This window comes from Bos taurus, chromosome 7 (assembly GCF_002263795.3).
Source record: "Bos taurus isolate L1 Dominette 01449 registration number 42190680 breed Hereford chromosome 7, ARS-UCD2.0, whole genome shotgun sequence".
In the NCBI taxonomy this organism is placed as follows: Eukaryota; Metazoa; Chordata; class Mammalia; order Artiodactyla; family Bovidae; genus Bos; species Bos taurus.
The window spans coordinates 62,029,272-62,051,123 of NC_037334.1; the positions used below are offsets into that span (position 1 = coordinate 62,029,272).

General features: G+C 47.9%; 1 protein-coding gene across 3 annotated transcripts; it reads left to right on the top strand.

The window, feature by feature from the left end:
* Positions 1 to 1,247: 1,247 nt before the first annotated feature.
* Positions 1,248 to 18,578, top strand: MYOZ3 (myozenin 3). 3 transcript variants are annotated; one of them, NM_001078039.1, is made up of 7 exons: positions 1,248 to 1,483; positions 3,158 to 3,219; positions 10,531 to 10,685; positions 11,817 to 11,870; positions 11,948 to 12,083; positions 12,512 to 12,674; positions 15,855 to 18,405. In NM_001078039.1, the coding sequence occupies exons 2-7, from the start codon at positions 3,159 to 3,161 to the stop codon at positions 16,021 to 16,023; spliced, it is 738 nt and encodes a 245-aa protein (NP_001071507.1). In that variant the 5' UTR covers positions 1,248 to 1,483; position 3,158; the 3' UTR covers positions 16,024 to 18,405. The 3 variants fall into 3 exon arrangements, with proteins under 3 accessions (NP_001071507.1, XP_005209670.2, XP_005209669.2); XM_005209613.5 differs by lacking the exon at positions 1,248 to 1,483 and adding an exon at positions 1,650 to 1,811 and having other exon boundaries at positions 3,141 to 3,219; positions 15,855 to 18,578; XM_005209612.5 differs by lacking the exon at positions 1,248 to 1,483 and adding an exon at positions 1,650 to 1,811 and having other exon boundaries at positions 15,855 to 18,578.
* The last annotated feature ends 3,274 nt before the right edge of the window (positions 18,579 to 21,852 follow it).

The window sequence follows — 21,852 nt, forward strand, 5'->3', positions numbered from 1 at the left end:
CTGCATCAGGGCCCAGCACTCTAGGGCTGCTTCCTGATGACGGGCTTCAGGCAGGAGGAGGAGCTCCTACAAGAGGTAACATCAGAGTCCAGGCAACCCTAGAGAGCTCAGGACCCACACCATTAGCAGTGCTCCTCTTCTGATGGGGGCGTCCTTTGCAGAGAAGGGCATCATGGCTCTACTCACAGGTGAAGCCAAGCCTGCCCTAGGAACATCCCTCACCTTCCTCTAGCAGAGACAGAGCAAAGGACTCTGAGGATCAGGAAGCTGAGTTCAGGTGATCCAAAGCAGAGTCCAGGCTTCTTAAGAGAGATGCCCTTGGACAATCTATCTGGCACACAGGTACAGGAGATCACTTCCCTGGACCCAGCACATCCCTGCCCGTCCCACCTTTCCCTGGCAGCAGTTAATGCACCTCTGACACAATCTTTATCTTCAGCAGAAACCTCTCCTGAGCGGTGTCCCCATGCCTACTGGTGACTCTGGTGCCCAGACACCTCAAACCAATTTCATTCCAAACTTAACTAAGTATCTGCCCCCCAACCACCGTTGTTTTCCTTGAACGACTCAAGCCAGAAGTGGAAGTGGCTCTTTCCTCATCTCCTGCAGCCAGTCTATCACCACGACCTGATAATTCCCCGAACCCCTCAAGCCCCTCTCCTCCTCTCCATGCCCTCTGTCACCGCCCTGGTACAGCTACCCACTGGCTCTCGCTTGACCACAGTGAAATCCTCCTGCCTCCAGTCTCGCTCCCGCCAACCCACTTTCCACAGGGCAGCCAGAGATATCTTTGGAAAATGCCATCTGACTGCTCCATTCCACTGCTTTAAACTCCAACAGCCCTTTATAAAACTTTGCTTTTGAAAAGCCTGCTGTGATCTAGCCCCTGCCCACCTGTCTGGCCTCATCTCTCAGCACCACCCCAGCCCCCAGTCCTAGCTGGCCCCTAATATCCTTATACATGATGCAGCCTCGGCCTGCAATTACCCGTGCCCCTCTCTGCCCCGTGAACTCCCACTCATGCCTCGAGGCCCAGCTCAAATGTCTCCTTCTCTGGGAGGCCTTCCCCACCCCCAGGCTGAGCGAGTGGCACCCTCCCCTGGGGCCCTCCCAGAGCATTTCCCATGATGCGCTGCAGAAGCTGTTTACGGGGCTGACACGGGCCTGGCTGAGCTCCTTGAGGACAGAGCCCTGCCTTATTTATTTTCAGTCCATAGAGAGAAGCTCAGAGAATGTGAGAAGGTAGAGGGAGAGAGAGAAGAAGGGAAGAAGGCAGCAGAAGGAAGAAAGGAAGGCAGGAAAGAAGGAAAGGAAAGAACGAGTCAAGCAAAGACATTGGGGGATAATTCATTCAATCACCTACCCACCCATTCCATCACTCATTCAACAAATATCCACCAAGTTCCTACCAGGCCCCACTCTAGGCACTAAGGATATCGTTAGCAAGCTCAGGATACCGGTGACTCACTCTCGGCATTTCCAGGTGACTTTGGTGTGTGCGTGTGTATGTGTGCTGTACGTGTGCATGCAAGGCCTTCTGTGTGCGAGGGCTTGCTGCCGGGGCACCTGTCTTCTCTGGGGCCTGGTGCTTTTAGCATCTGTCCCTGGATCCTATTGCAGCCCGAAATAAGGCTGTGAGCCACCACAAGGCAGGGGCGACTCTCGTCAGCTGAGGCCGGAGCTGGCTGCAAGGCACACCCAGCTCTCCGACCCCCTGCACAGACACTGACCATCGACTCTCAGCTTCCCGAAAGAGGTGTTAATCTGAGGGTCTGACACCCCTTCCTGCCCACTGTGCTTCCGTCTCTCAGGTACCAGGATCCAAGGGGAGCTTGAGGGCTGTGCGGAGCGGGTGGTGGAGAAGAGTAATTCCAGAGCCCCTTCCCCCCACAGCAAAGCAAGGACCCTGCAGAAGGGCCGGGAGTGTGGGGCCTTGTGGAAGCCTGGATCCTAAATTGGGAAGGGAGGGATCCTAACCTCTCAGTTAAACGGGGAGGGGTGGCTAGGATTCCAGCTGGAGGGTAGGTTATGACTCTGCTCAGACTTCAAGATCTTTCAGCAACAGAGGGAACAGGGTCCCTGTCTGTCAAATGAGGGGTCCTTCCCGATGTCTGTAAATTTCTGTAAGGAGAGTATTTGTCAAGAAACAGATTTGGAACTGTGGAATCCTAAGTGGTCACAGTGGAGCATGCTTCACAAGCTCATGGGCCTCACCCCAAATGCATGCACGTGTGCTCATGTTTGCATGCAGCTTTAGGTGGCACAGAGAGACACGGAGCTGGAGAGCTGCTTGCTCACACTTACCAAGGGAGTCAGAGAGACTGATTAGAATCCAGGTTGCCAAGCTCAGCACCCAATGACCTGGGGCCAGGTATGGGTACGGGAGGGGAGATAATGGATGGAGGCAGATTGTTTTCCTAAAAGAAAGAATATAGAAAAACCTGGCAGCAAAGCAGAGGGGCATAGAAGTGGGTAAGGCTGTCAGGAGGCCCAAGGGCTCTGCCTTCTCTCCTGAGGGCAAGATAGGGACTCTCGACTTGGGGCCTACAGGGCTTCTCTGGGGCTTTGGGCCTCATTTTATTTTAAATCACCTCCAAGATTCCTGGGACACACCATAGATGCAAATGGGGGACTGGTGGAGGAGGGAGAGAAGCAGAGCACCATGGAAGGGAGCCGAAGGATGGGGGCTACGAAGGGGCTGATGGCTCTTTCAGCTTCCTTGCACCAGCCTGTGCCCTCAAGCTTCAGAGCTGAATACTGGGGACATGAGGGGCACACCTTGAAGACCCCAGTGCAGCCCCAGCCTAACCGGCCATGCTCCTCTCCCCCAGACTTCAACTTTCAACCTCTTTAAGCCTCTGAGTAGAGCTCACCCGAGTCAGTGGACAACAACAGTCAGACACCCCCACCTCCCCTTCTAACGTCCCAGAAACTACTCTCGATGAGCCTTGTGCTTCCTTAGCAACCTGGAAGCAGATCTGCATGACCTTGAGCATCTCCCTTGCCCTGCATGGACCTCAGCCTCCTCTTTCCCACTTGGACAGCCCTTGCTTGAGACTGGAGTGAGATATGGCTATGTGGGGCTGAGGCTGGGTGGATCAAGGACTAGGAGGAACGGAGGCAGCTGGACCCATCTGTAGGGGTGTCTCCTCCACAGGATGATCCCCAAGGAGCAGAAGGGGCCAGTGATGACTACCACGGGGGACCTCACTGAACCAGGTAAGGCTGCCCCAGCCGCTGGGCATCCCTCAGATCCCATCCTTTCTTGGTCCCAGGCTATAGCCACTCAGCCTGCTGGCCCCAGGCCTGGGCAAACAGGTGTGAGTTCCAGGCCAGCCTGTGGAATCTGCCGCCTGGGCTGGGAAGTTTCCCGAAGCATTGGGAGGGGCCTGGCCCTGATTTCAGGGCACACGAGAGCTGAGGTTGAGTGCCATAGACTAGGCCCTGGCCCCACCTGAGTCATTCCCTCAGCCCCAGATTGAGCTCTGAGGGTCCCAGATCGAACCCTACCAATGGCCCAAGCTTCCCACATAATTGCCTGTGCTTTAACTGGGGGTCTCACTGAGCAGCCACAGCACGAGACAAGGGGTCAGGGGAGAGTGGGGCAGCAGGGCAAGAGCAGGCTGCCCAATCTGAGACAAACCATTTCACGTAAAAGCTGATTCATCCAGTGGATAAGTCACCTAAAATACGTATTTATTAATTTTATAAGACCTCTTCCAGAACTCTTGGCAAAATTTTGGAGTCTTTATTTGGCCTACTTCAGAGCATTTTATGTATTTTAAAAAGAAATTCAGCTAAGTCAGAAGTCTCACACTTTTCTGTGAATCATAGTGACATGGCGCTGTTGCTTAAAAGTACAGATTACTGAGGGAGCGCACAGTTACTGAGGGAGTCAGGGGGCCGATCAGAATCCAGGTTGCCCAGCTCAGTGCCCACCGACCTGGGGCTGGGTATGGGAGGTACAGATAGAAGCAGGTTATTTGTCTAAAAGAAGGACTATAGAGAAACCTGGCAGCAAAGCAGAGGGGCACGGAAGTGGGTGAGGCTGTCAGGAGGCTCATCCCAATATCCCCACCCAGGAGTTCTGATCCAGGGGACCTAGGGAGGAGGCCAAGCATTAGCCACTTAGACAAGTACCCGGATGGTTCCCATGCAGGAGAGCAGTGAACCAAGCTCTGATAAATCCCTGCCTAAGGACTTTGCTGCAGTTTTGCCTCCTTAGGTGAGGTGTTCTAAGAACTGTTTCATCATGTGTACAGCTTTATCTGTGAGGCATACTTTTAATCCATTTTGTGTGTTCTTGCCTCCTTTTGATGGTTTCATTTTTTTTTCATTCCATGATTTTCATGCTGAAATATGTAAGCTTTGTGAGATATCGAGGCTCTAAATAGAAGAACCAGGCAAAGCATTTTCTTTTCTTGTCTAATTAGTTACAGACCCCCCAATGTTGATGCACATCATTTATGCCAGACTGGAAATAAGTTTTTTGTTGTTGTTGTTGTTGTTGATTATTGCTAGAGTATTAATTAAGGACAATTTTGAAACTAAAGAAAAGTAGAAAGGGAGAAAAATCACATGAGCTCATCACCAAAAGACAGCCATTGTAAAATAATAATAAAACACTGTTCTTGTGCACTTACTGTGTCTCAGATATGGTGCTAAGAGCATTTGAACTTTTTGTTATGTATATAACCCTCACAACAACTCTGTAAATTAGATACGATTATGCCCATTTTTTAGATGAGAAAACAGAGACTCAGGAAAGCCAGGAAATCACATCCTCTGTAGATGCAGAACAGATTTGACCCCAGATCTCTTTGTCTCCAAAACTGCTCCTTTACCACATGGTTACATAAATAAAACATTCATTTTATAAAATATTCAGACAAAACAGATATGAATGACTTTGAAAGCGAAAGTTCCTCATAATGAAACCATCTGGAGATAACCATTGTTAACAGATTTGTGTAAATCCTTCTTCTGTTCATATATAAACATTTATATAAGCACATACACACGTGGGCTGAATACTATACACTGTGTTCGTCATCTTAAATTTTTTTTCACTTTGCAGCACACCACATCTTAAATTTTTTTCACTCAGCTACATACCACATCTTAAATTTTTTTCACTTAGCAGCATACCACAGACTTCTTCCCATCTTAGTATAATTTATCTCACCCCTCCCCTCCCCCAGCATATAAGATATTATATATATTTATACACCCTCCCCTGACAAGGAGGCCATGAAGGCTTGACTAAGGTTAGGGGTAGAGCCTGAGGATTCCTGAACAAGTGACTTGTTGAGATTGCACTCCTAGGAGAAGGGAAGTGACAAAAGCAGGACTGGGCAGAGGAAATTGCTAAGGAAGGAAGTGGGTTCCAGAGCATAAATTAATTGCCCTATAGAAATCATCTCAGCTAAAAAAAAAAAGAAAGAAATCATCTCAGCTTTAGCAGGGGGGCTGTTGCAGCCTCTACTCACCGGAGCAGTTCTCTGCAGAGGTGGCCGTTGTGAGCTGTTAGTCACTGATAAAGGGTGTCCAGGCAGCATCCCCTGTAAGACTGATTCCCCGTTTTCATAATCTGACACCTCACTGCAGCAAACATCCTCGTACGTATATCCTTGGGTGTATTTATTCAACTTTTCTCCCCAGGGATGAATGCCTAGAATTAGAATTGCTTAGTCAAAATAGGTTTCATCTATAGCTTTTTTTTTTTTTGTCTTTAAATATTGAGTTCAGTTCATCTGAACAGCAGTTGAGAATATATGTCAGGGGACTTTTATTACATATTTTAGGTATGTATTTAGGTATTACATATTTAGGTCTTTCATCTGTTTAAGACAGAGTGCATTGTCTCGTTTGAAAGAAAACAAAAACAGTGCAAACAATTTCCAGCCCTCCTCCTTTGTATATCCCATAAATAGTCACTGCTCATATTTGGCATGTCTCCTTGCAGATTCAATACATGCATAAGCATATACTTATTTTTTTAAACATATGAGTGGGATCTTAGAATACAAATTCTTCAGAAATTTGCTTTTTTCCCCCCTCTTAATCTATAGTGGATTTCTTTCTGATTCTAATGTGTAGAAGTTTCTTTCTCTACATTTGCTGAAAGAATGAAAAAACCATCAGCCTCCTTTTTCAAAGGCCATTTAGGATTCCGCTGAGTGGGATGAAGCGCCACACTTGCACGGCCCTCAGAGCTGACTGCTGACCACATCTGTCTTCCTCCCCCAGTCACTCTCTCTACTGTTCTCTGGGACAATTTCAGCAACCGCTCTTCTCAAACCTAAAGTACCTCCTCCCCGACTTCCATTCTCAGCTGGTGACCTTGCTTCTTATTTCACTAGAAAAGGAGCCAAAGGAGACTTCTGCAGGCTCCCGCCTCCACATCTGTCCGCTTGTTTGCCTCTGTGTCCCTGTCTCGGTTTTCCTAGCGTGAGAGGTGAACTCTCCGTGCACCTGTCCGAAGCCAACGCTTCTAGCTGGGCGCCAGACACCCTCCCTGCTCTCTCCCCCGCTCTAGGACATTCCTTCAGTAATTCTCCTCTTTAAAAACAAGCAAGCAAACAAATCCCTCTTGTTTCCATAGCTGCATCCAGCCGTGGTCCTTCAGAGCACAGCTCCTCAAAGCTGCTATCTTTACTTCCCTCCTCTCTCTCTTTTCAACATTTTATTTAACCAACTTATACACACACACACACCAAAGTAGAGAGTTCAGACCCCCGAGGTCCCCCTTTTATTCTTGGAGTCCAGAACAAATCCCAAGAAACATGTCATTCCACCCCCCCAACCCAAACACTTCACTATGCATCAAAAGTAATAAAAAGCACATTTCCTTACATGTAAAGGTATTAACACACTGACCAAAATGAGCAATACTGATTTAATACTATCTAATAACCAGTCCTGTAGTCAACTTTCTCCAATTTTCTTGTTTGTTCACGGATATCTAAATAAGAGCCACTTTGGATTCTAACATTATCTAGTTTCATGTGTACAACATTATATTTCTACTTCTGTACACACTAGAGCATGAAAAGTGAAAGTGTTAGTCCTGTCCAACTATTTGAGACCCTGTGGGCTGTAGCCCACCAGGCTCCTCTGTCCACAGAATTCTCCAGGCAAGAATACTGAAGTTGATAGCCATTCCCATCTCCAAGGGATCGCCCCAACCCACGAATCACTCTGGTCTCCTTTATTACAGGTAGATTCTTTACCATCTAAGCCACCAGGGAAGCCCATACACTATAGCAGGCTCACCACCAAAAGTATGGTTTCTACCTTTCACCACAGTTGACCCCTTTACTCATCTCGCCCTCCCTCTTGGCCCCATTCCCTTCTAGCAACCACTACTCTGTTCTCTGTATCTGCATGTTTGTTGATGTTTGGTTTGATCATTCATGTTGGCTTTTGTTTATGTTTGTTTTTATATTCTGCATGTGAGTGAAATCATATGGTTGTCCTTATCTGACTTATTTCACTTAGCACAGCACCTTCAAGGGCCCTTGTTTTTATTTGGTAGCTATGTCTCTTAAATCTCCCTTAATCTAAATCACCGTCACCCCCTCCTTTGTTTTCCATGTCATTCATTCCTTTGAAGAAACTGGGCCAGATGCTCTGTCCAAGTCCCACATCCTAGATTTGGCTCATTGCTTCCTCACGGTATGGTTAAACTGTTCCTCAGTCCCTTTTCTCTTGAACCTTTTCCAATAAGGCTTTCACACCCAAGTACACCACAGGGACTGCTTTTGTGGAGATTACCAATAATAACCCCATGTTACTAAATATAATGGTCAATTTTCAGCCCTCCTCTGACTCGACACGTCAGCAACATTTGACTCTGTTGATCAGTTCATTGTCCCTGAAACACTTTCAGCCTTTGGTCCTAGGACACCACAGTCTTTAGATTTCCTCCTGCTTCTCCCCAGGCTCAGGCTGTTTTCATCTCCTCGATCTAAATGTTGGAGGCTCTGAGGCTCAGTCTGTAGATGTTGGAGGCCCCGGGGCTCAGTCTGTAGAGCTCTTATGCATCCTCATAACCTTGGTGATCTCAGCCAGCCTCCAGGCTCAGAATGTCATTTAAAGAGCTGGAACATGAACCCACGTGGATCTGATTTTAGAGATGACACTGCCTACGCTGTCCATACGCATCCCGCTCCTACCAGCGTCCTCATCATCTCCAACACTCCTCTATTCCCAAAGTCCCCCTTTGTTGGGCCAGCATGAAATGTGCATTTTGCTGGTGGGGAAGCACAAAGGATATGGATAGGCCCCCAAATTACTGACAGTCATCAGCCCCAAAATCCTCCTACATGGCTGTAATGACTGGTCCTAACCATGAGGAAAGAAATCAACAGAAAACTCTTCACTGAAAAACGACGATAGCAAATACCATTTGTATACTCCCAATGTCCCAGTTTTTACATCCAAGTCAGTTTTCTCCCACAAACATTAGACTCATAAATCCAGCTCCCTCCTCAGCATCTCCAATGGGATGCCTACAAGACTCTTCACACCTTATTCTCAGTTTTGGAGACCATTAGAGGAGTTTGAATATGGGTTAGGCATTATATTGATATAAAACAAAAATTCATTCACTTGAAAAGGAAGAGAGCTTTGAATAAAAGCAAGTTACAAAGAAGCTATGTTATGATTTCATTTTGGTTAAAAAATAACATGAATATATGGTCAATTAAGAAGATGGGGGGCTTCCCTTGTGGTTCAGTTGGTAAAGAATCTGCCCGCAATGTGGGAGACCTGGGTTCAATCCCTGGGTTGGGAAGATTCCCTGGAGAAGGGAAAGGCTCCCCACTCCAGTATTCTGGCCTGGAGAATCCCAAGGACAGAGGAACCTAGCAGGCTACAGTCCTGCTAGGACTATACTCTGGACTGTATAGTCCATGGGGTCGCAAAGAGTCGGACACGACCGAGTGACCCTCACTTCACTTCACGAAGACAGGAAAGGCATACACACTAACGGGTTAGGGGTGGTAATCTCTGGATGGTAGAAAATGGTGTTCTTCTTTCCTTTTTCTCTTATGTCTATATTTTCTAACTCTCTTCAATGTACACATATGCTGTTTTGGTGGCGCTAATGGTAAAGAATCCACCTGCGAGTGCAGGAGATGTAAGAGATGCGAATTCGATCCCTGGGCTGGGAAGGTCCCCTGGAGGAAGGCATGGCAACCTACTCTAGTATTCTTGCCTGGAGAATCCAATGGAGAGAGGAGCCTAGCAGGCTACAGTCCATATAGTCGCAAAGAGTTGGACACTACTAAGCAACTTAGCATGTACACACAGCACATCATGATAAAAGGCTATTTTAAAATGAAAAGAAGACATGTCTAGACCTGAATGCTTGAGAGCGGCTGCTGCATCCTCCCAGCAGCTCAGGCCAGAAACCTTGCCATCACCTCCACTCCTCTGTCTCTCTCTCACATCCCACCCCAAGGGCCTTCCTTCAGAAGATACCTAGAATCTGATAATTTCTCATCACTTCCACAATTATGGGCACAGAGCTGCACAGGAAATTCAGGGACTAAATACACCTGGCAAAAGAATATCTGAAATGATGCTTGATTTCAGCATCAGTTCAGTTCAGTCGCTCAGTCATGACTCTCTGCGACCTTACGAATCACAGCACGCCAGGCCTCTCTGTCCATCACCAACTCCCGGAGTTCACTCAGACTCACGTCCATCAAGTCAGTGATGCCATCCAGCCATCTCATCCTCTGTCGTCCCCTTCTCCTCCTGCCCCCAATCCCTCCCAGCATCAGAGTCTTTTCCAATGAGTCAACTCTTCGCATGAGGTGGCCAAAGTACTGGAGTTGCAGCTTTAGCATCATTCCTTCCAAAGAAATCCCAGGGCTGATCTCCTTCAGAATGGACTGGTTGGATCTCCTTGCAGTCCAAGGGACTCTCAAGAGTCTTCTCCAACACCACAGTTCAAAAGCATCAATTTTTCGGCACTCAGCCTTCTTCACAGTCCAACTCTCACATCCATACATGACCACAGGAAAAATCATAGCCTTGACTAGATGGACCTTTGTTGGCAAAGTAACGTCTCTGCTTTTCAATATGCTATCTAGGTTGGTCATAACTTTCCTTCCAAGGAGTAAGCGTCTTTTAATTTCATGGCTGTAGTCACCATCTGCAGTGATTTTGGAGCCCCCCAAAATAAAGTCTGACACTGTTTCCACTGTTTCCCCATCTATTTCCCATGAAGTGATGGGACCAGATGCCATGATCTTAGTTTTCTGAATGTTGAGCTTTAAGCCAACTTTTTCAATCTCCACTTTCACTTTCATCAAACACAGGCAAATCACACTCAGAGGAGTCATCTCAGCCCATTGGCTGGGCAAAGAATCCACAGAATCCACCCAGTGTCAGCAAGCATAGGGAGAAACTGACATACTTGTACATAACGGACAGTGCTGTGAAGAGGTCCCCTTAGAGCCAGCAGCCGGAGTATCCTGAAGGTTTGGTGGTAAGAGCTCTCTCTCTCCTCTCCTGCAGTTCCTTTGCTGGACCTGGGCAAGAAACTGAGCGTGCCCCAGGACTTGATGATGGAGGAGCTATCGCTTCGTAACAACAGAGGGTCCCTCCTCTTCCAGAAGAGACAGCGCCGCGTGCAGAAATTCACCTTTGAGTTTGCAGCCAGCCCTCGTGCTGTAAGCTCCCACTGCACTCACAGGGAAACTGAGGGCCAGTCATTAGCCTAGAGCCAAACGACAAGCCAAGTGAGAACATCTGGCCTCTACAGGGGCCCCTCAAGTCCAACTAGGGGATGACTGTGGCGTCGCCATCAGACTGACGCCTGCCCTGCTCTGTGATCTTAGAAGAGTTAGCTCTTCAGGCATGTCTCCCCAGACACGAAACATAAAGTGGGTTGGACAGGGTGAGCCATGGAGTGAAGGGACCCTGGCTCCTGTGAAAAGTGCCGAAGGACAGTCAGGTGTTCTGGGCTGAATGTGCAGCAAGCAGGATTTAGATTAGACTTGAGCTTGATTTAAGATGGAAAATACAGAACACCTCTCTCTTCTTCCCACTGGAAGAAGGTAAAGTCATCTAAAGAATGGGGCTTCCCTGGTGGCTCAGTGGTAAAGAGCCCACCTGCCCATGTAGGTAACAGTTCGATCTCTGGATCAGGAAGATCCCTTGGAGAGGGAAATGGCAACCCACTCCAGTATTCTTGCCTGGGAAATCGCATGGACAGAGGAACCTGGTGGGCTACAGTCCATGGCTCGCAAGAGAGTTAAGACATGACTTAGTGACTAAACAACAGCAAAGAAAGGAAACAAGAATGACCTGCCCTTAGACTTCAGAGAGACAGCAGGCAGTCTCAAGTACTTCTGATGAACTCAGGGCCTGCCATCCTGCTCCACTCAATTTCTGGATAAAACAGGAGGGGGCACCATGTGGCAGAATAACAAAAATGACAAAACATCTACCTTTGCTATGTGCTTACGACAGTGCTAGCTAAGCCGTGTGCACGTGTCGTCTCGTTTAATGATCAGAGAGTGACAGTATCATCATCATGCCCACTCTATACAGAGAAGGAAACTGAGGCTCAGGGAGGTTAACAGAAGTCCAGGGGCAATACAACAATAGCCGCTAACATATATAAGAGCACTTCTCTGTTCCAGGGTCTAGAGCTCTACATTATGAACTCATTACCCCAACATCCCTGGGAGGTGGGCTCTAGGATTATGCCCCTCCCCACCCCCTGCCTTTTTCAGGGGAGGCAGAACCCTGGTGAGCCTACCTGTGGTTTACTTGCCGCCCACCTCCCAACCCCACAGGTCGTGGCAGGAAGTGCAAAGGAGAAGGTGACAGGAACAGCAGAACCTGGGATGGTGAGTGTGGACAGAGATTCCCCCAAGGAGGGAAAGCCCGGGGGAAGGGGTTTCTGAGCTTTTACTCCTGTGCCCAGGTTGCCAACAGCCATGAGGGGAAGAACTACCGCTCTGAGCTCCACATCTATCCAGCCTCTCACGGGGGCCCTGGGGATGCTGAGTCCATGGCCTCCCGGCTGGTGAGCACCTACAACCCCAGCGCCCTGGCACCAGGTAAGTGGCCTCCCCACGTCCCAGGACCAGGACTGGAGGATCAGAACATGGGTGTGTTCCCTGATGGGGCAGGAATAGCACCCAGAGAGTATCTAGTCCATCTCCTTACACACACACACACCCCTCTCTGCAGATACAGCACAAGCCCAGAGAGGCGCAGCTGTGTCAGGCCACAGAGCGTGCCAGAGATGAGCCAAGACTAGAGTCTCTGCCCCAACTTGCACTTCCCCTGCTCCATCCTCCCCATTTCCAGGGATGGGAAAGGGTCCTCTTTTCTGCAGCGAGTTTGGCATCACATTCCACTCCCTCCCTTGACTTCTCTTTCTAGGTCCTTCCTTCCCATCCCCAGGTGGGGTGTGGGGGCCAAAGGAGAAGGGAACTCAGGCAGCCCACTCGCCTGCCTCCCACATGCCATACTCCACCCCTAGGTTATGCTGAGCCACTGAAGGGCATTCCACCCGAGAAGTTCAACCACACAGCCATCCCCAAGGGCTACCGCTGCCCGTGGCAGGAGTTCATCAGCTACCGGGACTACCTGGGCGAGGGCGGAAGTCACACCCCCAGTCTGGCGGAGTATCGAAATTTCAACAAGTAAGACAAGGTGGGGCTGCTCAGGGAGAGACCTGGGAGGAGGATGCACTGGAGCCAGTCACAACCACAGCAGCAGCTGCATTTCCTGAGCACTTTCTACATGCCAGGCTCTACCCCAACGCCTTGTATACATTTATTGAGTTCTGCTAAAACACAATATAACTCTTGTGCCTTAGCACTTAGTAGGTGCTCAGTAAATGCACAGGGAATGAATGGGTGTATGTGGTACACATCTTGTTGGATCCTGCTTCACAACAGGGTGGAGCAGGTGCTACAATTTTTCCCATTCTTCTGGAGAAGAGGATTATCAACAATCTGCCCAAAGTCACACGGCAAGAAAGCAATGGCAGGGCTGGGATCCACATCGGGTTTGTCAGACTCCAGAGCCCAGTTTCTTGTTCTTCATCACTGCTGTGTGCCGCCTCCTCAATGGATGTGGAAGTGAGAGTCCTTCCCTGGGTGGGGGCCCCAGATCTCACCAGTCCTAGGCCACTTCAGCCTTTCCCTTTCATCAGTGGTCTGGAAGAGGCCTAGAAAGTGACCTTGAGGTTGCACCACTGTGGGAAGTGGCAGTGAAATGTTGGACACCAGAGGTGAGAACAATAGTAAGTGGCTCATAGTGTTTAGAGCGTGGGGCTTCATCAAGGGCTTAATGCAATCTCTACCCCTGGCTGTGTGACCTTGGGCGAATGGCTTAACCTCTCTGGGTCTCCAATTCCCACCTGTAAAAGGAGACTCTTATAGTATTAATACCTACTTCATAAAATGGTTGTGAGGGTTGCATGAGAGGCCATGGGTAAAGTTTCTGGAAAGTGAGAATCTCTCAAAAAATGGTAGCTTCTATTATTACTATTTACAGGTTATTATTATTTTCAGGGGAGAATTTGAAAGGGATAAATTTAATGTTCCACTCTAGGGGCCTGAAAACAAATTCCAGCAGGCAGGATGGGAGCCTGGCGCTGGAGGAAGGCGTGGGGCTGGGGGATGCATTTCAAATGCAATTGGCTTCCTTACTCTGCTGCTATTTATGAGAAATTCTCTGCTGGCTTGGGCTGCATTAAGTGAGAAAGTGGAGGGTCCACAGAGAGGAGGCCACAGCCCAGCTCTTCTGGCACCTGCTCAGACCACATGTGGAGACTATCTGCCTGGCTTGGCCTTGAGACCAGGTCCCCTAAGGAAGGGTTGAAGGAACCGGGGTGATGGGCCTTGAGAAGAGAGTGCTCTGGAGGGATGTGACTGCCCTCAAACAGCTGAGAGCATGGGAGGACCATGATGGGAAGAACAGGGTCCAACAGGCATCGTGTGAATCACAAGCTATTGGCAGAGGATTGGGGATTTCCTGCCAGGAAGGACTGGGCTGCTGCTTCTCCCGGGGCCCTCCAGCCCTGCCTGTCTAGCTATTTAAAACCCTCAGCAGACATCAGTGCTAGCAGGCAGCTTCCAGGCTGCCCAGGGCAGGCTGTGGCCCCACCGATCTCACGCTATGACGAGCTGAGGCATGTTCCCACCAAAAGAAGGGGGGTTCTTAAGGAGCCTCAAGGCCAGACCCTTCCTGGCGCAGAAGAGGCAACTGAGGTAGAGAGGGAAGGGACAGCAGTGTTGGCAGTCAAGCTGTGCTCAGCATCCACGGCCCAACCGTGAGCTCTGCGCAGCTTGGAAGCGGCCTGGCCTGCTCCTGTGGGGCCCGGCTGTTGCCACCACCGCTGGGGTGGTCCAGGCAGAAACACTGTCCTGGCTGGAACCTGGCTCCTGGCTCAGGAATGGTCCCAAGCTGCAGGGAAAACACTACATGAGCAATGCTCTTTGTTCTCTTAAAAGTAAAAAATAGTTTGAAAATCATGTATTTATATTATCTTAAAAAAAAACACACACACAACCCTGCTGCTGCTAAGTCGCTTCAGTCGTGTCCGACTCATTCTGTGCGATCCCATAGACGGCAGCCCACCAGGCTCCGCCGACCCTGGGATTCTCCCATCAAGAACACTGGAGTGGGTTGCCATTTCCTTCTCCAGTGCATGAAAGTGAAACGTGAAAGTGAAGTCGCTCGGTCGTGTGCGACTCTTAGCAGCCCCATGGACTGCAGCCCACCAGGCTCCTCCGTCCATGGGATTTTCCAGGCAAGAGTACTGGAGTGGGGTGCCATCGCCTTCTCACGTACAACCCTAGGCAACTACAAATGAAAGTAGGGCCCTTTGTTCCCCATCCTCCAATCCCGAGTCTCTTCCCAAAAGTAGCACTGTTGTCAGGTCGTGTGTGTTCTCAGAGCATCTACATACCTATGGGGATGTAGCGTTGTTTGGTTTGCATGTGTATGTGTGTCTTTTGATATTTTGAATCTCATCCTATAACTTGCTTTTTTCACTCAACATTATGCTTTTGAAATCTCTTAGTATCTATACTCTGTTCATTCCTTTTAAGCTGTTACATAGTACTCTGCCATGAATATATCGATCTTATCCATTGTTCTGCCAGTGGGCATATGGCTTGTCTCTGGTTTGTCACTAATCACTGCTCATATCTGCTTCCTTGTGCATATGTGCATGCACTTCCTAAGCCATATGCTTACAGGTAGAGTTGCTGGTTGACAGAATTTGCACATTCTCAGGTTTAAAGGATCCTGCCAAATTGCCCTGCAAGGTAGCTGCACCAGTTCACCCTCCAGCCAGCAGTATATGAGTGAGAATCTCTCCACCATTCACTAACTTTGGCCCGTTACCAAATCACTTATTCTTGTCAGTATTGTGGGTGAGAAATGGCATGTCCTGGTTGTAATCTGCATTCTCTGATTCTGAATGTTCTTTCTAACTCTCCTTTCTCTCTCCAGTTTGTGATATATTTTTGTAAGGGGAGATGTCAAAAGGAAGGAAAAACCAGATTCCAATTCTTCCCCCTTCTGGACTTTACTTAAGGGGAGCTGAGAGTTTTGCTAGGACAGGCCAATTTTCACTCTGAAAACATCATTCTTATTAATATTTACAAACAACGAGCCATCCTGACTAGGGGCAGATTTGGGACTGGGCAAAGCTGGAGAAACCTGTTAAAGATAGTATAAAATCTTTTGCTGAGTAACAGAGAAACGGAGGCCCAGAGAGGCGGGGAGGGGGCCACACGCGGTGACCCCCATGTCTGTTCTGCCACCCCGCTCCCACTCAGCCTCTCCTGCCGCTCTTCTCTCCCCAGGACCCCGATGCCCTTTGGAGGACCCCTGGTGGGAGAAACCCTTCCGAGGGCAGGCACTCCCTTCGTTCCGGAGCTCACCAGTGGTTTGGAACTCCTTCGCCTCAGGCCCAGCTTCAACAGAGTGGCCCAGGGCTGGGTCCGCAACCTCCCAGAGTCTGAGGAGCTGTAGCTCCAGCACCTTCACTTCCCTCATCTCAGAGTTCGAATAACACCTGGAGCCAAGATTTGTGGCCAGCACTTCAGTTTACAAAGGGCCATCGCACACAAAACCTTACTGCAAATGGCCTCAAAGTCACAAAGTTCAGCAGTTCCCAATGTGGCATGCTTCAAAATCACCTGGGGGTATTTTCCTACAGGTTTCTGACCTGCCCAAACCTGCAGCATCAGAATCCCCTGAGCAGAGGATCTCTATTAGTAACTCGCACTCCGAGCTGATTCCAAGAAAACTGGTCCCTGGTTTGTGTCTTTAGGAATCGAAGCCTCCAGTGACTTCACATCCAGCCTCCACTCTCTCCTGCTCCTGTACTCTAGCTTAGTTTCCCCCAGTGACAGGGAGCCCACTAGCTGCCTATTTACCTGTGAAGCACTCTGATAATTTGTTTTTCCTTTTACTGAGACACAGATGGTCTTTATCTATTCACGCTGCTAACATTTACTAGCACCAACTGTGTGTTAGTTGCTGTGCCAGCCATAGGGAGAAGGTGGGGAATAAGCCCAGGCCCTAGCCTAGAAAGAGGGAGGAAAAGACAGTAGCGAAGACAGATTTGTAAAGTGGTAAATCACCTTAATGCTCCCTAAAGCACACTGACAACTGAGGAACCATGTGAAGCAGAGGGGGGGGTCTCTAACCCTGGATGTGGGGTGGGGACTCTGGAAGGTGTCCCAGAGGATTTGAGTAGGGCCTTGAAGGACTGAAGGGAGGGGGTGTGACAGGGAGATTGTGGAGATGAAGGCATTTCTGGCAAGTGGGTGGTGAGTGCAAGGGTGCGGAATTGTCACGAGTACCGGTGTGAAGAAGGGGGACGGCACTGTCAGAGAAGGCGGTGAGTCCTCAGCGGGGCGGAATGGGGTGGGCTGCACTAAGGAGATGGGGAAGTTATTAAGCTGGGGAGTGAGGGGTCTCGCTGGTTGCTGTGTGGGGCATAGACTGGAGAGGAGCAAGGCCAGATGCCGGGAACCCTTCAAGGAACGAGGCCTATGGGGCCTAGGGAGACAGCCATGGGGTCAAAGGAAGGAGCACCCCTCAGCACCCTCCAGGGCAGATGCAGAGTGGGGTGCTTACAAGGACGACTCCCTTCCACCCGCTTCCACTCACCATTTGGAGCAGACCCCAGGCTAGATCTCGTTGTAATGCCCACCAGGCGTAGTTCGGCCTCTGCGCAGGCTCCTTGGAAAGACGGGAAGGGAGCGCCTCCCTGCGGGTGTGGGTGGTGGTACTGATGGCGGTTGCTTTTTACTGGGTGCCTCGGTACTCGTGCTGGTAGCAGGCGTTCTGGATCCCCCATTTCTAATTTTCAGTACAACCTTGAGACAAAGGCGTGGTCTCGCCTTACAGATGTGGCTATCCAGACCTAAGAAGGGGAAGTGACTTGTCTGGGGACAAAGCCAAAGTGGGGATCTGTCCAATTCCAGTGAATATCACTCCACTGGGTGGCCAAGTCAGTGCCCGTTCAGTCTGGAATCACCTAATCCTGGTGTCATGCTTTTAGAGCTTAAGAGTGCAGGCTGGGCATCAGACTGGATGGGGTGGGTTCTAGTGCCACCACTAGCTGTGGGAACTCGAGCAAGTCATTTCTCACCTGTGGGCCTCTGTTTCTCCACTTGTAAGATGAGGACAAGAGTACAAGACCCTGCATAGGGTTTTGTGACCATAGTGATGGACACACAGGTAATAAGCAGTCAGATTTTAGGCAACTACTGCTCTTGGCTGGATACGATGTTCCTGCAGTGAATGCACCTTGACAAGTAGGCTCATGGAAATGTCACTGGAGGTCAGTTAGGCTGAAACCTGAAGGAGAGCCTCCGATGACCATAGGGCTCCCTTTGGACATGACTTACTCCTTTCCCCGCTGCCTCCCTCTGCCTCCTCCCTGACTCCCTCTCCTGGGGAGAGGAGAAGGCCACAAATCTAGCTGATTCCCAGGTGTGCATGCTAGAAATCTAGCTGGTTTCCAGAAATAGAAAGAAAATGGCTGCATCTTCCTTCTGCTCCGGAGGAGTTTCTCTGTGCCCCACCCAGTCTTAAGGGGCCAACAGCTGATTTAGATTTACTTGCAATTGATGTGCTGTCTTGAATGTGGGGGCTGCCATTTAAAGCTGTGTTTCTATGAACTGAAAGCCAACCGTTAAAGTGTCTGAAACAACGAAGAGAGGATATAGACTGTCTTGGGTTGGCTCTGCTGTGCTCTGAGGGTAATGTTAGCCAGCGGGTATGAAAGAGAAGCTTGCTGCACCCCAGAGTAAATCCTCATTCCTTGTTTTTTTCTGAGGTGTTAAAAAAAAAAAAAGGAATGCTTATTGTAAAAGTAAATAAATAAATGAAGTAGTAAAATGTGAAGGTATCGGTCCATAGAGCTTCTCCCATACACAAACGGAGCCCTTCCCTCCTTCCTGCTTTCTGCCCCATTCCCATACATACACCAGAGGTAACCACTGCTAATTGTTTGGTCCCCTTAGAATTCTAGACTTAACTGAATAAAGACGTACATGTATATAGATGCATAAGTACAGAGACATGTCTTTCTTTTAATGGGATCATACAGTATTTGTTGTTCTGTATTTTGCTTCTTTATTCAACAAGTAAAATTTGGATCCTGAAAAAGCAGGCCATTAACCTTTCATGTAATTTGGGAGCCTAGTATGCCCTTCCCATAAATTCTGTACTTTTGCCTGCTTTTGTTCTTTACGTGAATGAAGTCGTACAGTGATATAGAAATGAAAGGGGCTGACAGTAACCCAAACACTGGGACAACGGGCAGCAGACATGGCAGCAGTGGCCATGAATGCACTGCGGTGACACGACACGGAGGCGTCTCAGCAACAAAACTGAGCAAAGGCAGGCAGGCGCGCAAAACATGTTTACTGACGCAAGGAGGGGTTTAATATGAAATCAGGACTTTTGTGATTGTGAAGGGACATAATGCCCCTTCTGGGGAAACCTGGACAGTTTCTATTTCCAGATATATGTGATTGTTATACAGATATCCACTTAAAACATTTAATTTAGTTGTGCATCTGTTGTTTACGCACTTTTTTGGTACATGAGTTACATTTTACCAAAACGATCCCTCCTTTTAAAAAAGTTAGTGGACACGGGAATCCCCTGGCGGTCCAGTGTTAGGACTCAGCGCTGTCACTGCTGAGGGCCCAGGTTCCCTCCCTGGTCAGGGGACTAAGACCCTACAACTGTGGAGTGTGGCCAAAATAAATAAATGATAAAATAAATTAAAAAGTTAATGGGTAGATTGATTGTCCAGCATTACTAACAAGAGTTCCAGAAGGAGTTTTGAATGACTTGGGATTCTCTGGATTTGATCAGAGACATAAACTCACATAATCTTCACCCCGTCATGAGAAGGATAAACTAAAGCCACACTTAGGAACCATGGCAGTGAACACTCACAGAACCCCAAAGTCACAAAGATACTTTGGAGGCTCCAGACAAAAAAGGTCGACAGCAATAATGGAAAAACATCTTCAAGAAGTGAGAGCAGAGACTTTCCTGGTGGTTCAGTGGTTACGACTCTGTGCTTCCACTGCGTGGGGCGAGGGTTCGACCCCTGGTGGGAAACTAAGATCCTGCAAGCTGTGTGCCACAGCAAAAAAAAAAAAGTTAACTTTCAGAGAAATAAATAGGAAGAGAGTTTTCATTAATCTCCAAAATAACTATAAAAGAACATTTTTTGGGCAAGATCCATAGAGAAAGCATAGAATGGAAGGAGCAATGATGAGCAGAGAAATCAATTCAACAGAGAGCAGGAAGAGTTAAAAAAAAAAGCGAAGGCACATAAAGTGGTATAAATACATTTAAATATATCAGTTATCACAATAAATACACATAGATAAGACTCACCAGTTTAAAGACAGAAACTCACAAATTGGATAAAAAGTAATTCTAGCTCTATGCTGTTCACAAAGCAGCACTCCTGAAAATATGACACAAAAATAAAATAAATGGAAAAGGATAATCCAGTTAAATATTATCCCAAAGAAATGTGCTCTAGCCATATTAACATCAGACAAAGGAGACTTCTGGCAAAAAAAAAAAAAGGATTATTGTGATAAATACCCTTATATAATACACTAAACCCATAATCACAGTGGAAGGTTTAACACATTTCTTTCAATTGTTGACTGCTTGGCAGACAAATAATGGATATGGATATAAAAATTTTGAACAATAAAATGAAGTGTAGAATCCTGCCTCATTAAATTAGACAATACTCATTATTTTCAACTACCTATGAAACACTTTAAAAAGTGAATACATAAAATTAAAACTTTTGTGCATCAAAAAACAGTCAAGAGAGTGAAGACAACCCATAGGAGATTATAACTGAAAGAATAAGGTAAATATTCGTGAATTCAGTGATATAATGAAGTGACTGAATAAACAAATACATGAGGGGAAAGGACAGATCTTCCTTCCCTACAAAAGACTTACAAATAATACATGTGGGTACCACCCCCTCCAGGAGGTGGAACGTATTTCCCCTCCTACTCATTACGGACTGGACTTACTGACTTGCTTCCAAAGGGCAAAGGAAGGAAAAATAGTAACTTTACAAAGACACCACTTTAACCAAGTGATCAAGGTTAACATCATCAACTCAACTTCCTGATGTAAACGGATGAGAAGGGCACTCCCACCTTGTGGTATTTCCCCCAAGTTCATAAGCCCAGTCTAAACAAATACAAACTCAGAGACATTTACAAAATACCTGACCAGTTAGTCCTCTTTAAATCTATCAATTTCATGAAAAACAAGGAAAGACTGAGAAATTGCCACTGCATTCTCTATTCGGGAGAAGGCATCTTTCCACCCAGTTGACTAAACCAGGCACTTGACGGGTTAGTGGTGAGGGAAGAAGGGTCACCCTAGAACCCTCTGATTTCACCTCCATTTACTTCAGGTCCCCATGGACTTTTGATTTGGCTTTCCAACATTCACTCTTTGCCCCATGGGCCTTTACTGCCTTTATCCAGCTGTCATGAGGCTATACCTTCTGAGCCTTCTCCAAGAGGGGAGGAGCTCAAAATACTACAGGCAGTGAGAATGGTTAGGAGGTAAGGCACTGTGACCACCAGACAGAGGTTAGGTAGTGTGCGAGCTGGGAGTGCTGAAGTGAGGATTTGATCTCAGGTAATCTGGCTCCAGAATCTGTTTAAATCATCATTACTCTCACCCAAGTACTAACCAGGTCTTACCCTGCTTAGCTTCCAAGATCAGATGAGATCTGATGTGTTCAAGTGACATGGCTGTAGCAAGGTGGCAGGATACAAGATTAACATACAGAAATCAGTTGCATTTCTTTACACTAACAATGAAAGAGCAGAAAGAGAATATAAAAAGAATACCTTTTAAAATTATGCCAAATAAAATACTTAGGAATAAATCTGACCAAGGAGGCCGAAGAGTTATATGCTGAGGACTTGCTTTTGAATTGGAAGAAGACTCTTGAGAGTCCTGTGGTCTGCAAGGAGATCAAACCAGTCAATCCTAAGGAAATCAACCCTGAATATTCATTGGAAGGACTGATGCCAAAGCTCCAATACTTTGACCACATGATGCAAAGAGCCAACTCAGTGGAAAAGACCCTGAAGCTGAGAAAGACTGAAGGCAAAAGGAAAAGGGGGCTGCAGAGGATGAGATGGTTAGACAGGATCACTGACTCAGTGGACATGAATTTGGGCAAATTCTGTGAGACAGTGAAGGACAGGGGAGCCTTGCATGCTGCAGTCTGTGGGGTCACAAAAGTGGGATATGACTTCGCGACTG